The 14,659-nt window shown below is 42.7% G+C and overlaps 1 protein-coding gene across 3 annotated transcripts; it reads left to right on the plus strand.

The window, feature by feature from the left end:
- Positions 1-13: 13 nt before the first annotated feature.
- Positions 14-14,659, plus strand: klhl17 (kelch-like family member 17). Of its 3 annotated transcripts, none has more exons than XM_085258517.1 (12): positions 14-262; positions 3,817-4,081; positions 4,784-4,905; positions 5,015-5,236; positions 7,620-7,736; positions 7,841-8,072; positions 8,499-8,643; positions 8,860-9,027; positions 9,123-9,211; positions 9,361-9,434; positions 9,574-9,755; positions 12,238-14,659. In XM_085258517.1, exons 2-12 carry the CDS (start codon positions 3,868-3,870, stop codon positions 12,464-12,466), a joined length of 1,794 nt encoding a protein of 597 aa, XP_085114643.1. In that variant the 5' UTR covers positions 14-262; positions 3,817-3,867; the 3' UTR covers positions 12,467-14,659. The 3 variants fall into 3 exon arrangements, with proteins under 3 accessions (XP_085114643.1, XP_085114642.1, XP_085114644.1); XM_085258516.1 differs by lacking the exon at positions 14-262 and adding an exon at positions 710-1,039; XM_085258518.1 differs by lacking the exon at positions 14-262 and adding an exon at positions 711-1,039 and having other exon boundaries at positions 7,841-8,054.

Below are 14,659 nucleotides of genomic sequence, written 5' to 3' on the forward strand. Positions count from 1 at the left end.
GATTACTTAAAACAAATATACGGTAGTGCGTTCACGGAAACCTCGAAATTTTCTTGCGCGTGCAAGATCGGACACTGTTTTGATGCAACACGTGAGGTTTAAATAAAATGTTCAGCTGCATTTACCAGACACAGGAAGCCAAATATCCAGAGAGGAGTACAGTATTTTTTAAACGTTACTTTGCACGGCCTCAAAGCTGGGCAAGCTTACAAACCGAAGGAAGTCACTGCTGTCATCGCATCGACACCGACGACGGCTGGTCGTGAGTACCCTGTGCTTTAATTTTTTTTCAGGTTAGCTAACGTTACCTTAGCGGCTAGCTTCATAGACAGCTTATTTAGAATCACTGGCTATCTCACGTAGAGATAATAAAGACAGGGTGCTTATTTTACGTCAGTAGTAGGGTGATAAGTGTATAATTTGCACGTAAATAACGAGGGAAAAATTACAGAAGCTGTGCATTATTGAACACGTTTGTAGTTATGTTTCATTTTATTTTCCGGGCTAACCAAAACGGGGTATGTTTCATATTGTGGCCAATCACAGCGCGTCACTGAAAACTCCGCCTTTCACAGTAGCACAGACGGATACGTCGAACACACTTCCGTGTTCCGACAAGACAAAAGTGGTGGCTTAAGGTCGCGTGTGTCTGTGGGCTCGTAAACTGAACATTCACTGCATTAGTTTGCCGGTTGGTCATTTGAAATGACATACCGGTGTTTTTCAACCATGTCTTCCTTTTTAACGTATTAAAATTTAACAGCATGAGCAAGCCTTGCTACCTTCGGCTTCGACAATTACAGCGTCACCTTAACAGACCGATGTCAGCTTTCAGGCAGCTCTTTTTTTGCATTGACGTCAAGCACATACAGCACAAAACAGAGGCTTTCTTCATATTTCCTATGCTCGAGTCACAATATGGACCGATAAGTAGACGGTGATAGGATTTTAGAGCCTTCTGACTGCGACAGCTCTTCATTCATCTCCCCTTACCTCCTGGAACACACTGTCTTCAAGGATAACTGCAAAACAACCACCGGTAAAGCCATTATACATTCATTTTCTTTCCTATTGCCGCTGCTGCAGCTGACATATGCTCTTATTCAGTGCTGATGGAGTGGGGGTTGGGGTTTCCGTATATCACATAGTGATATTTGGATAGGAACATCCCTGTGTCCCCCAATGAAATTGTGCATTCAGCAGGATTGTGCAGGCACTATTTATCAAGGAGCAACTCAGCCTCTGTGTGGATACCAGCCAGGGTTTGGGGGTAGAGACGATAAAGGGAGAAACAAGCCTCAGATGAACAGGACAAGTGTTTCAGTTTGTTAGTTTAACTGTGACAGTTGTTTTCACATCTACCACAACATCCCGTGTTTCCATGTCTCATTTTCCAGCATTGTCTCTTACTATTCCCTTGGGCATGAGAGCAGATTGTTCCCTCATAGAGGAACATGGCTGGTGTGCGTGTTTTTGTTTTTTTTAATGGGCTATTGTGTTTTGGAAAATGGGACCCAGGGGTAGTAGCCAGGCAGCTGTGATGACATTTGAGATGGTGCTCGGTGGGATGGGGGAAGAGTGTTGAATTGAAAGCGACAGAGCCGTTATTAGGATGTACTGATCATAACAGGGAACTGCTTATTTGACAGTCATGTGAAACTTAACATAATCAGGAAAAATGGTACAATGGGTTTCAGCATTGAGCATTGCACTTCTTGGACTTCAAACTGGTCAATATTCTCTCCTGATGAGATTCTGCTTGTTGCATAATTGCTCTGATTAACTCAAGATTGTAAACCTCCTGTCATATGTCTAAATAAAGCATACAGAGGCTGTTTGTATGTGGTGGTTCAAAGGGAATGTTCCAGCTTGGTGTATTAAATAGATATCCTAAGGTATGTGTGATTTTTATTTATTTGTTTAATGTGTGTGGCTGTAAGGTCCTGCAGACAATGACCACACTTATCAGGGGTCCTGTAGTTTAAGAATCCTTCTTTATCATTAAAGTTTAAACATATATCACATATATTCCTTTATTTTCAATCATATAAGTTCTTCTACACCTGTGAATGCTCACATTAAATAACAGCAAAGTTTAAAATAATGACATCAGTCTAAGTACAGCTAATATATTTAAGCAAAAAAAAAAAAAAAAAGTCTAAATGTGTGGTTACTGTGATTTCTTTTTCACTTTTGGCTGATATTCTAAATATTGTCATCTCTGATACAGCACCTCTGGCTGTGAGAAGAGCAGCCCCACCAAACCGGCTGTTCAGACCGTATGTTTTGCGAAGAGCAGTCCAATCAGAAGGCCAGTCAGATCAATTGATTTAAAAGAAGAGCATGTAAAATAGTGTTTCGGTGTTTATCTGGGGCTGGGTCGTAGGGGCAGCAGTCTAAGCCGAGAAGTTGGTCTCTTAAGCCACATCCTACGATCTTATCCAGGGGAACATTGAAGGGTTCCCAGGCAAGGGAAGGAGCTTGAGGGAGAGCCCCTTGTAGCCACATTTTAATTATTCGTCTGAACGCAGGGCGAACCAGCGTCTGCTCAGTGGCTAAATACTTGCAAATCACTTGCCAGCAAGAATTCAGTGTTCCTCTGTTTCACACTCACATCCACTCCTCGCTTGTCAGGTCAGGTTTCAAATGGAAAAGATGGTAGTGATGTTGTGCTGGCTGTGTCCATCTTTCATATGTGTGTGTGTGTGTGTATATATGCATGTGTTAGTCCCCGTAGGGAAATTACTCCTCTGCATTTAACCCATTCACCCAGTGAAGCAGTGGGCAGCCACCAATGCTATGGGGACGGTACCTTGCTCAGGGGTACCTCAGGGTAGTTGTTCAGTGGAGTCGAACCCCCGACCTTCCGGTCATGGGGCAACCACTCTACCTACTGAGCTATCCCTGCCCCCCCCCCCCCCCCCTTTTTTTTTTTTTTTTTTTTTAAATTAAAGGCATTATGTGTGTGTATGCGTTAGTCTGTGTATGCGTTATATACAGTTTATGGGATGAATTGTGGGCTCCAGGGTCCTGTTCATCCCAGATAAATAATCCTTTTTTTAGCTGCATTAGATAAATAAGAATTATTTGAAAGCTATTCTTCAAAGGTTACAAACGTGGAGCTGCAAATGAGTATGAAGGTTATATTTTTGATAGCGTGGCCTCCCCAACCCCATAGTCAGCTTCTGCTTATAAGCCTTTCACACTTTTAAGGTATCACTGCATCGGAGTTAGTGCATTATATTTTGTTTTGTTTAAGAATCAGTCTGTTCTTGGCCTGTGGTTTTCTACTCTTGCTTCAATCTGGTTTCCTCATCTGGTCACTACATATTCATCAGACAACAACTTCTAAGATGCTGCGTGATGACAGTTATGCAACATGCAGAAGTGTGTTCTTCCATTCAAGAGCAGAGTGGGGGAGTTCACAGCTAAATGTGGTCCAATTAAATTGCAAGTCAGGATGGATCACACTGATTTGATGGCAGGCTCATCCATAATGTCCATCTTTTGAAACTCTCTGGTGTGTCATAGTGAGATCTAATCATTCCTGAGACTGAATGTGAAATAATCAGGCCATCCATCCTACTACACTTTGTGATTGTACTCAGATTTCTGTCATGCTGGCAGGACTTCCTGTCATAGCCGACAGGATGGGTGCTATAACTGTATAATGATTGCCCAGGACACCTGTCATAACGGCTCACTCCCTATAGATAAGCAAAGCCAAGACTTTTGTCTACCCCCCAAAAAAAGGATTTTATTATGATGATGATATTAGTATTGGCCGACATTAAAAAGCTTTTCTTGACGTTTCAGTTGCCAAGAGTGTGGCCCAGGCACGAGCCCACGACCGCAACGTCAGGCACCATGATGGAGGGGGGCATGCAGCTGCTCAACCGTGATGGCCACAGCATCTCGCACAACTCAAAGCGCCACTACCACGACTCCTTCGTGTCCATGAACCGGATGCGACAGCGTGGCTTGCTATGTGACATCGTCCTTCATGTCTCCAACAAAGAAATCAAGGCGCACAAAGTGGTGCTGGCGTCCTGCAGTCCATACTTCCACGCTATGTTTACCAGTAAGTTCAGTCTGTGTTATGGACCTTGATGATGCATATACTGTATACTCTCCCTGAAGTTAACAAAGATGAGCAAGTGGCATGACAAACTCAAACTGCAAACTATTTTTCTCTGTTGTTTGAGTTTGTTTACATTAGAACTTGTTTTTGCGTGGGTGCGTGCCGTTATGGCTGTTCCATCCTTTCAGCATCATCGCTTCCTTCCACCTATTCCTGTCTGGGGCACAGGTGGTCATGTGAGGTGTGTGTAAGTCAGATTTCCTCCCAAACACTAGCCCTTTGTGAGGATGCTGTGTGTCTCCAGACAGTCATTTGCCTGGAGACTCAGCTGCTAGACTTCATGTCATCTGACAGAGTCCCTAATTAAGCTATTTTAACAGAAAACCTCAGCAGAGGTGTTTGTGAGGTTGTCTAACTATGAGTCGATGAAGCTCGTGACTGTTACTGTAGAAGCTCCAGGCTTAGTTCTGTGGGAGAGAGAGTGTTTATATCCAGGAATTTCAAAAATCTCACACACTTGAAACGACTGATTTAATAAACGGTAACAAATGAGCTGTGCTGACATTTTGCAGCAGTGCTGTAAATGCTATGAGATGCCATGTGTCAGTATGATTGAAGAGGGAGGAGTTTTGCTATCAGCTGGAGCTTTACTCGGTGTAATTTGTTAAAATTAATCTGATCTCATTCTGTGCGGCCACGCAGATGAGATGTCTGAGAGCCGTCAGACCCACGTGACCCTTCACGACATTGACCCTCAGGCTTTGGAGCAGCTGGTCCAGTATGCCTACACAGCAGAGATTGTGGTCGGGGAAGGAAATGTGCAGGTAGGCTTGACGTTTTAAGATTCACATACACAACTGCTAAACCACTTTTTTCTTTCTTTTTCATATGGCACAAAAAAATTAACAGACTTTGCGTTTCCACCTGTTGTAGACACTGCTCCCAGCAGCGAGCCTGTTGCAGCTCAATGGGGTGCGGGACGCCTGCTGTAAGTTCCTCCTCAGCCAGCTGGACCCCTCAAACTGCCTGGGCATCCGAGGCTTCGCTGACACACACTCCTGCAGCGACCTGCTCAAGTCAGCACACAAGTATGTCCTGCAGCACTTTGTGGAGGTGTCCAAGACTGAGGAGTTCATGCTGCTGCCACTGAAACAGGTAGGGGTGATGATTAATCTATCATGAATAATGCCAAAGCACAAAGGACACGCAGCAATGCTTACATCTATAATTTTTCCCCAGCATAATGTGTACACAAGCACAGCTTTTTCTTTTTTAAACCGCATCAACATGCCACGGGGAAGTTGTGTGCTTTTGACATTCACTAGAGAAACTTTTTCTCCTGCCTGTTTTCACTGTCTTCTGCAGTTTTGTCATCTGGCAAGTCGGCTAAGCCAAACTATCACTTATTCATTAGCAGGGCTCAGCGGTGGCAGCACTCTGGTTCCTGTCTGGGAAGTGGTAATTAGGCAAAGCCAGTGACATTTCCACAGCTGCTGTGCTGTTTAGAGAGCTAACAGCAGTGTTTGCTCCTCTGACGTAACAATAATGGTTTCTATTTTGGTTCAATTTTCTTTTGCTTGTTTTAACCAACGTTTTAAGAGAAATGCATCTTGTAGGTGTACCCATTTATTATTTTAGAGTGATGTAAGGAATGCTGGGCCTTGGGAAAGAATATAACCCTGGTCAAATGAGCTGCTTAGCAGCCAAACACTGCTATCAGTTACCTGTGAAGAGGGCAATGTTTGGCTAACAAGAACTGCAAAGTCCTTTTTGGAGTAGATCCCGAAGGAGTGAAAATATTTTTTTAAAAAGTTGTTGCCCAAAATTGTAGCAGAAAAGGCAGAAACATACGCTAGCTTCTTACTGCAAAGTGATACAAAATCCAGCGGGACATCCTGGCATATTGTATTTGACATTTATGTGTTGGTATTAGTCTATTCCTGGCATGCTAAAGAATAAAGTAGTGCTGCTGTTGGGTTATTTAAACTTCCTGTTTCCTGCAGTTTAAACACACCTACCTGAGTACAAAGTTTACATGTTTTTATTTTTAAACTTTTAGAGCAATTCGTGGTTTTTTTTAAAAATTGGTGTTCATGATATCAGACAGCTTCTAAAAGCCCACAGAGGCACATCATGTTTTTGTTTCAGGCAGGGGCTCACTGTAACATCTAAAGAATTGAGAAAATATATATTCTCTTAGATGAAATGTTTAAGAAGGTAACAGCAAATTAAAAGGAAGTTGAAGAAAATTAACAAACTGCTACTACCATCCCTTTCCTGTTATTTTCTCACTCTTTAAATAACAATTCCCACAGTCCTAAAGCGATGTTGTTCCACCAGAGTAACACACTAAGCATCCCTCTGTATCTGGCCTTCAAAGCCCAGAGACTGAATCTGCAGTGTGTGGGCACAGTCCATTAAAACACTGAAACTTAAGCTGCATAAAAGCAGATTAAAAATAGGCCATTTTCTTCATTCCTGTTCTTCTGTCTCTCTCTTTCTCTTGGCTTACTCCACTGTCGTGTCTGCAGCTGTTCTGTGACTGTCATAAATCTGCACCAGATCAGGATTTATGTACTGGCTGCTCTACAGGACTCCAAGCTCACAGAGCTGTGAAATATGCCCCATATTTCTTCTGATGTTCTCTGGAGGAAGTGGCAAGGCACGACAGGATTGTGACTTGCCAAATTTGGTGATGTAGAGTCGTATGCGTGACATTTTGAAGACAACAGTCGACAGATTCCTCCTAATTACTGCGTTTAGCTTATGAAGACATGAGTACTTTGACACAGTGGCGCTCATATGTCCCTCAATCGTGCTGCCATGCTATGAAAAGGCAGTAAAGGCGTTTTTCTCCATATGCACCCACACATTCTGGAGTTAATTTGATGCACTATGTGCATGCAGTGGTAGGAGGGACTGCAGGGTGGGGCAGTGGCATCAGCAGTATTTCTGTGTGTGACTCTGGATTAGAGGAGGCTGTTCCTGGGAGGGTTTTGCTCTGATCTGGCCAGGCAAGACAGCAGCAGCAGCAGCTGGCTTCCTTGGTCCCACCCAGCCCTGCCAGCTTAGGCTTGGGCTGGGAACACTGCCAGCCAGCCACTCAGAGTCCAGCATTCGTTGTGCCACAGATGCACAATTGAAGAAGTGGTAGCTTAAACTATTACTTAAAATGTATCACGGCTCACGCGCACACACACAGGCTGTAATATAATGCACAAGCGAAGTGTGCACGATGTCAGAGTCGTGCTTTATTGAGTCATCCTTTGAATTGAGACAACAAATCAAGCAAAACAAAAGGAGATGCAAGACTTCAGCTGAAGTCACCATATACAGGAACTAACACGGTCTGTGACCCATGCAAATTACTTCCTGTGTGTCGATTTCTACAACCACAAGAAAGTATTCTGCAAATGCTTTTCAACGGTCCAAGTTGATACACTATGATTTAAAAAAAATAAAAAATAAAAGAATAATATAAAGTTGTAAGCGATAGTATAATTTCACTCTTCCTATATGCTTTGTCTTTGCGATGCAGGTCCTAGATTTGATCTCCAGTGACAATCTCAATGTGCCATCTGAGGAAGAAGTGTACCGAGCCGTGTTGAGTTGGGTAAAACATGATATAGATGGACGCAGGCAACATGTACCTTGGGTAAGTCGTTTGGTTTCCATGTTACCCACCCCATTCCCCTTTTTGTTGTTTAACTCTGTGTAGCGCCACCCGCTCATCACCCACTCTCCCACTGTCTTCGCTAGCTGATGAAGTGCGTGCGGCTGCCATTGTTGAGGCGAGACTTTCTGATGAGCAACGTAGACACGGAGCTGCTGGTGCGTCACCACTCGGAGTGCAAAGACCTGCTAATCGAGGCCCTAAAGTATCACCTGATGCCGGAGCAGAGGGGTGTCTTAAGCAACAGCCGGACGCGCCCACGACGCTGTGAAGGCGCCAGCCCTGTGCTCTTCGCCGTTGGTCAGTGTGCATCTGAAGGTACCCATTAGGGTACACTTGGACCACACACATCTCTAGCTCACCAGTCACTCATGATTTTTACAAATGCCAGCATTTTTTTATTCTGTGTGAACTGCATGTTGGAACTTGAATAGTGCGCCTGTGTACACACACACTCACACACACACGTCAGATGTGTCTCCATCGACTGTTTCCAAAATGAACAATCTGACCTTTACACCCACTATGATTGGAGGCTGTGAGGCTCTAATACTTCTCCTCCCTCATTTTTAACTTCTAGCGTTGCTGTTTGGAATGACTGTAAGCACATTTCATTTTCACTCCTTTTAAAAACCCGAAGTTGAAGTCCTCGTTTTCTCATGTCACCATCCTCCTGATGACATTTGCGTTTTTGCTCAAAGCATTTTTCCTCATTTTTTTTAGTGTATGTTTGTTCTTTCCCAGGTGGTGGCAGCTTGTTTGCTATCCACGGAGACTGCGAGGCGTACGACACCAGAACAGACCGTTGGCACATGGTGGCGTCCATGTCCACTCGGCGGGCACGGGTGGGCGTGGCAGCAATTGGGAACAGACTATACGCTGTTGGAGGGTAGGTGATAATAATCGCAGCGTTTGACCCTAAAAAGTTATTTGTTACTCAAACATTACATTGTGTGATTTGAGGGGAAGCAGAATTTGTGGATAATTTGCATTTGCTCGATAAGCTGGTGAGAGCTTTCTTCCATGCAAAGCAACTTTTTATCTTGTATGTTCACCGTTTGTTGCAAAGTTGTGCATTCATTTATATCCGTGTCGCTCTCTTTAGCTATGACGGCACCTCTGACCTTGCAACCGTGGAGTCCTATGACCCTATCACTAACTCCTGGCAACCTGAGGTTTCCATGGGAACACGACGGAGCTGTCTAGGCGTAGCTGTCCTGCATGGCCTGCTGTACGCTGCGGGGGGTTATGATGGAGCTTCCTGTCTCAATAGGTATGCACAGCCTGTTATTATGCTGATGATTACTGATCATTTTAAGCTGAATTAAATACACGTGAGCATCTGTCTTTTTTCACCTCTTCTTTTAGTGCGGAGAGGTACGACCCTCTGACCAGCACATGGACCTCAATCGCTGCTATGAGCACTCGTAGGAGATATGTTCGAGTAGCAACTCTGGGTAGGTACTGGCAAAAAAAACCAAGCTGTGCTCCTCTATTTACTTTTCACTGTTTGTATTTTAATAACTCACATCAAGAGGGAGTTGCCATCTCGGTATGCGACCGCTAATATTTACATTCTCAGTATTTACTCCCTTTTCCCCTCCAGATGGCAGCTTGTATGCGGTGGGAGGTTATGACAGCTCCTCACATCTCGCAACAGTGGAGAAATATGACCCCCAGGTATACAGCTGTTAAATTTATCATTAGAAAAACTCGTCTGTTGCCAGGTTTACCTAGACTGGATGCTGTAGACAGAGTGAAACGGTACAAATGAATCTGCTGTGTGAATATGTGCTCGGTCTCTTGATTGGCTGAATAGAGCAACACGTGGACCGCCATCGCCAACATGTTGAGCCGACGCAGCAGTGCCGGGGTGGCCGTGCTCGACGGCATGCTTTACGTCGCAGGAGGCAATGATGGCACCAGCTGCCTGAACTCAGTGGAGCGCTTCAACCCCAAGACCAACACCTGGGAAGGAGTTGCCGCCATGAATATACGCAGGTTAGCCACATTTACAAAGAGAACAGAGGTTATGGTTTGTTTTTTTTACATTATGCTGCACCGTAAGAGGCAGAAAGAGAAGAGATGAGAAAAAAATCTGGGATGAATTCAAGGTAATAAATTAAACACACCTTTAGCCAACTGAGCCAGCAGGATGACCCAGTTCTCCCTTTACGCCTGCATAACTTCAGCTGGGAGTGAAGAATATGGAAACAGCCTCTGTGGGTTTTTTTTGTTTTGGTTTTTTTAGCGCTGTCCAGCTTTTATCCTTATTTTTGTGCTTCTAACAAGCACGACACCTTGCTGAAAGGATTTGAGAAGCACCACAGGCCAAGCCTCAGTTTTACTCTAACCTAAATAAAGAGATAAAACCATCTTCTTTGAAAAGCTGAAAAAATATCTGTAGCTCTGTCTGTATGTAGCTTGTCAGAATAGTATCTCGGCTGCAATTAGTTCGCTGTGTGCAAAAGGCTCGGGTGTCGGGGCATTTGGAGGATTTTTTTTCCCCTTGTGCTGCCAAAACCTTCTTAAGGCATAAACATCAAGTGGCCTATTTTCCACAACAGAGTTTTTATGTTTTAATTTTCTTAGAAGATGAAAGCTGAAACTCATCTTGCAAGTGATTATCAACAAAGGCATACGTGCACGCACGCTCGCAGCATTGTATTGTCACAGGATCTGCAGCAGGGAGGAAGATTTGGAGATGTAGCTGTTGAGGATTTGTGATAGCATCGGCAGATTTGCTCTTTCCCAGGGCAGACACACTTATGCATCCGCACACGCACACTTGGTTATGTATGAGTCAGTGTGTTGTAGGAGCAGAAAAACCTGACAACAGTTGACTGTGCAGCTCCATGAATAACCCATGGCATTAATCAGCTGTGTGCCTTGGAGTTCTTTTCTTATCCAGTTGCTGAGAGGCTCCATTTCCACAGTCCAAAACAATCACACTGTACTGGCTACTAATGTGTCACACGCTATAGCCACTTCTAACGTGTGCTGGTGTGGGAGACATTGTAGAATAATAGTCTTGTCCAAAATCATCTCATTGTGTTACGGTCATGACGGGGATATTTGAAATGAACATTAAAACCAAATTTGTTCCAAGTCCTCTTTAAGCACAGAAAATGTTTCTTTTTTAAATTATTTATTTTTTACACCGATCATTTGCTTTGATTAAGAATTAAGTATAGATGTACTGCTTTTTAAAGGTCTGTGCCATGTCAGGTTGCTTTAATCCCCAAAGCTAAATATTAAACAGAGTTGTGTTACCCGAGCACTGCAACAGGCTCATATACACATTATGTTACATTAAGGTTTTTGGTAGCGACAGTCCTGTGTGGTTTTTGAAACCCTCTTGTAGTTTTTTTTGTAAAAGTTCATGTTTGACTCAATAACTGCAAGGTGTCCAGGTCCTGTGGTTGCAAAACGAGCCCCAATCACCACCCCTCCACTACCATGCTTGACTGTGGCGTGAGATGTTTGAATGGATATACCGTGTTTACGGCAGTAATTTTGTCTGTCCAAAGTTCATTGTTCCTGAAGTCTTGTAGTTTGTTTAGGTTCGTCTTTGCAAACCAAAGCCATGTCACCTGGTTCTTTTTAGAGAAAATCGTTCCAAACAAGCCGCACGTGTTCACATTTTTAAATTTTACTGTCATAAACTTTAACATTTAACATGCTGAGGCCTGCAGCATCTGAGACAAAGTTCTTGTATTTTTTATTTATTTTTTTTCACGGCCTGACTTTTATGTGAATTTGCTGGGACATCTTCACTTGGGCAATTGTGGCAATGTGTTAACAAACACCTGAATGCTTCAGGCAGCAAACTGCCAAACGTTGCTGCTTTTATAGAGGTGCGCAAACTTGCTGATGATCAAAGTGCAATTCATCATCAGCACCTGGCTGCTGCTTAGCTTATTTCCTGTGGAAGCAGTAAGGGAGTGCTTAACCATAGGACTGCACAGAGTCGTGTGAAAAGCTCTGTAAACAGCTTGTGTATATGATTATATAACATCTATAGGTAAGAGACAGCAGAAACTTTCTGGTTTCCACTTTTATCTTAAAATTTGAGTGGCATTGACTAATGGCCTTTGAGGAGGCTTTGGTTGCATGTCTGTGTGGAGAGCAAATGAGAAATGCTAGATGCCAAATTTCATCTGATAACTATTGGACATTGTCTGACGCTGATTCATTTTCATTATCCTTCTATTTTACTTTTAAAAAGAAACGATGGAGAGAAAATTGGCAACACCACAAGTCCCCAAAATTGACAGTTTCATCCAAAGGCTAAGCCAGTACACTGGTCATTGGGTGTCCCAATTGCTTCTCTTCTCTTTGAACACTGCAGCTTTTAGCTGTGGTTTCAGACCACATGAATTTGCTATTTGTTTCTTTGTCCGTTTCAGCAGTAGCGACTTGCACACATCATATTAAATATATGTGAGAACTTACACATTTAAATAGTCTTTTTCCCTTCCAGGAGCACTCATGACCTGGTGGCAATGGATGGCTGGTTATACGCAGTGGGAGGCAATGATGGCAGCTCCAGTCTCAACTCCATTGAAAAGTACAACCCACGCAGCAATAAATGGGTCGCAGCCTCCTGCATGTTCACACGGCGCAGCAGCGTGGGTGTGGCTGTGCTGGAGCTCCTGAACTTCCCGCCACCTTCCTCGCCCACCCTCTCGGTTTCTTCCACCAGCCTTTGACACGGGGTCATTGTTTGGCTGACCTCAGCCTCTGCTGCTACAGCCCAGACTGGCTCTGGGAAGAGACGCAACTGCTCTGTTTGAAACAAAGAAGATGAGGAGGAAGAGCGCTGGTGGTTGGACAGGTAAATGTGTGGAGGCGAGGGGAACAGATGGGCTGAGGCCTCGGTGTAGTGTGCTTCAGAATTAGTGGCAGTTTTGGTGAAGATTAGTGCACCAGAATTAAAATACAAACAAACATGCTGGTAATGGATTTAAAGATCTATGTTGTTTTCACTGATTATAGGAAACTGTAATGTACAGTATTTCACAAGTAAATTTTTTATTATATCAACAAAAAGTCCTTTTAAAAAATCAACAAAACTTTCAGTTTTGTGCATTTGCAGCTTCAGATACATTCTTAGCCTCATTGATTATATTAATTTGAGGTTGAATGAACAAAAACTGGGCTTACTGCATTGCATGTTCTAAATTTCCTCTAACAATCTGGCTGTTTTCAATATTCCCCTTAATTCTGGACTACACTATATCTGGCCTTAGTACCTCCACTGTATAGCCATAAAGATACCGGCTCCCTCCCATATGTGAACATTGACCAATCGTTCTTCAAAGCTCCACTTTTAAAAATAAATAAATAAATAAAAATAAAAAAATTTCCCACCGCTCTGGTGTTTGACACACCTAAAAACACGGTGGCCCCTTAATTCTGTCGTGTGTGATGTAAATGTATTTGGTTTGATGTTGCGGTCTCGCTGCAAGGTTTTTCTTTGACACCCAGAGGTTTTGCAATAATGTATTTAAAAAAAACAAAAGAGAGAGAGAGAAAAGCTGAATGATTTATTTTGGAATGTAGATTTTTACTGGTTGTACCATGCATGTTTATGTACTGGCACCAACAAGATAGGAAAAAATATATATATTGTAGTGCTGCTTTGCCACACTAGGTGGCAGTAACAGGCAATGTTGTAAACCCTCACTGCAAGAGCGCATGGACACCAACAGCATAGAAAAGCTAGGCCCTCAAAACTGTAAATGAGTTTGGATCCATTTTCTTTTTTTCTTTTTTTAAAGATATAAAACAGAGATGATAAAGTATATGTATTTATAAAAATGTATAAATGCTAATATATATTCTGTTTTAAATATGCTTAGGGAGGAAAGGAGATCCGACCTATGCCTACTTCAGAGTGTTTTTAATATATTTATTTAGATGTGTGATGTGCATATCATCAGTGGATATGACAAAGAATGTCTAAAGCATGAGAGGGGTAGAGTTTCTCCTGTTGCATCTCGAAATGCGGCCTTCGTTTTGCATTTCTAAATATTTCTTCACTGCCATAAGCATGACCGCATTTGACACTGCATTTGTGACAAAGGCTTTAATCGCTCGCAAACCTGCTGACCACTCAATGAAAGAAATCTATACTGTTTTTAATCCTGCTTCTTGATCAGTTTTTTCCAAAAATGTGGAAGTGGATATCATCCTGGAATTCAGTCAAAGCAGAAAGGTCTAGTTTAGCTTCAGTATGCCAACACTTGACACTAATCAGTAATGTTGTTGACACTTGGTGCTGTCATATTCCCTTTTTTATTACCTCATCATATATGCCGTATGATTAACCACAAATATAATGTCACTGAACCTGTTGTGGGTGATTTGGGAATCTCACCTGCATGTCTAAAGTAAATGGGACCTGGGTTCATTTCACGTGTCGTGCAGTGTTAACCTTTCCAAACTTCTGAGAAGTTGCCTTTTTTCCTTATTTTGAAGGATTTTTGTTGAACCTTTTCTGTTTATCTAAAACAACCTTGCGTTTTAATTTCTGTGTAAGTGCGGACGCTCGTAGAGTTGGAGTCGTGATGGCCTTATAGAGACGCTGTGATGAAGTCGATACAAGGCAGGGACAGACTTTAAAGACAAAAGGTGCACAAAACCACACAAGACTTTAGCCTCCATTCTGTGGATCCAAATGTACATAGAAAGATTGCTTAAGATATCTTACATCTATTTGTGCAATTTTATGTGACTGTAGCTTCTTCTTTTTTTAAAGTTTGTGTTAAATGTGGTGATATTTATTTATGGTATGTTTCTTATTTATGATGGACTTTAAAATGTTGGATTTTGCACTGTTGCCAAATGGAGCAATACTATACACTTTAAAAAATGAATAAACATGTTTTCAAAGGTGAAAA

The sequence above is a fragment of the Mchenga conophoros genome, linkage group LG20 (genome assembly GCF_057382185.1).
Source record: "Mchenga conophoros isolate Kocher_MC1m ecotype Shallow Benthic linkage group LG20, M_conophoros_male_GT1.1, whole genome shotgun sequence".
In the NCBI taxonomy this organism is placed as follows: Eukaryota; Metazoa; Chordata; class Actinopteri; order Cichliformes; family Cichlidae; genus Mchenga; species Mchenga conophoros.

What these genes read in the sequence shown, in the direction of transcription:
- klhl17 (XM_085258517.1), top strand. Translation starts at nt 3,868, where the DNA reads ATGATGGAGGGGGGCATGCAGCTGCTCAACCGTGATGGCCACAGCATC. An exon ending in TGGTCAGTGTGCATCTGAAG is followed by an intron (nt 8,073 to 8,498) that starts GTACCCATTAGG and finishes GTTCTTTCCCAG; the next exon opens with GTGGTGGCAGCTTGTTTGCT. An exon ending in TGTTCGAGTAGCAACTCTGG is followed by an intron (nt 9,212 to 9,360) that starts GTAGGTACTGGC and finishes TTTCCCCTCCAG; the next exon opens with ATGGCAGCTTGTATGCGGTG.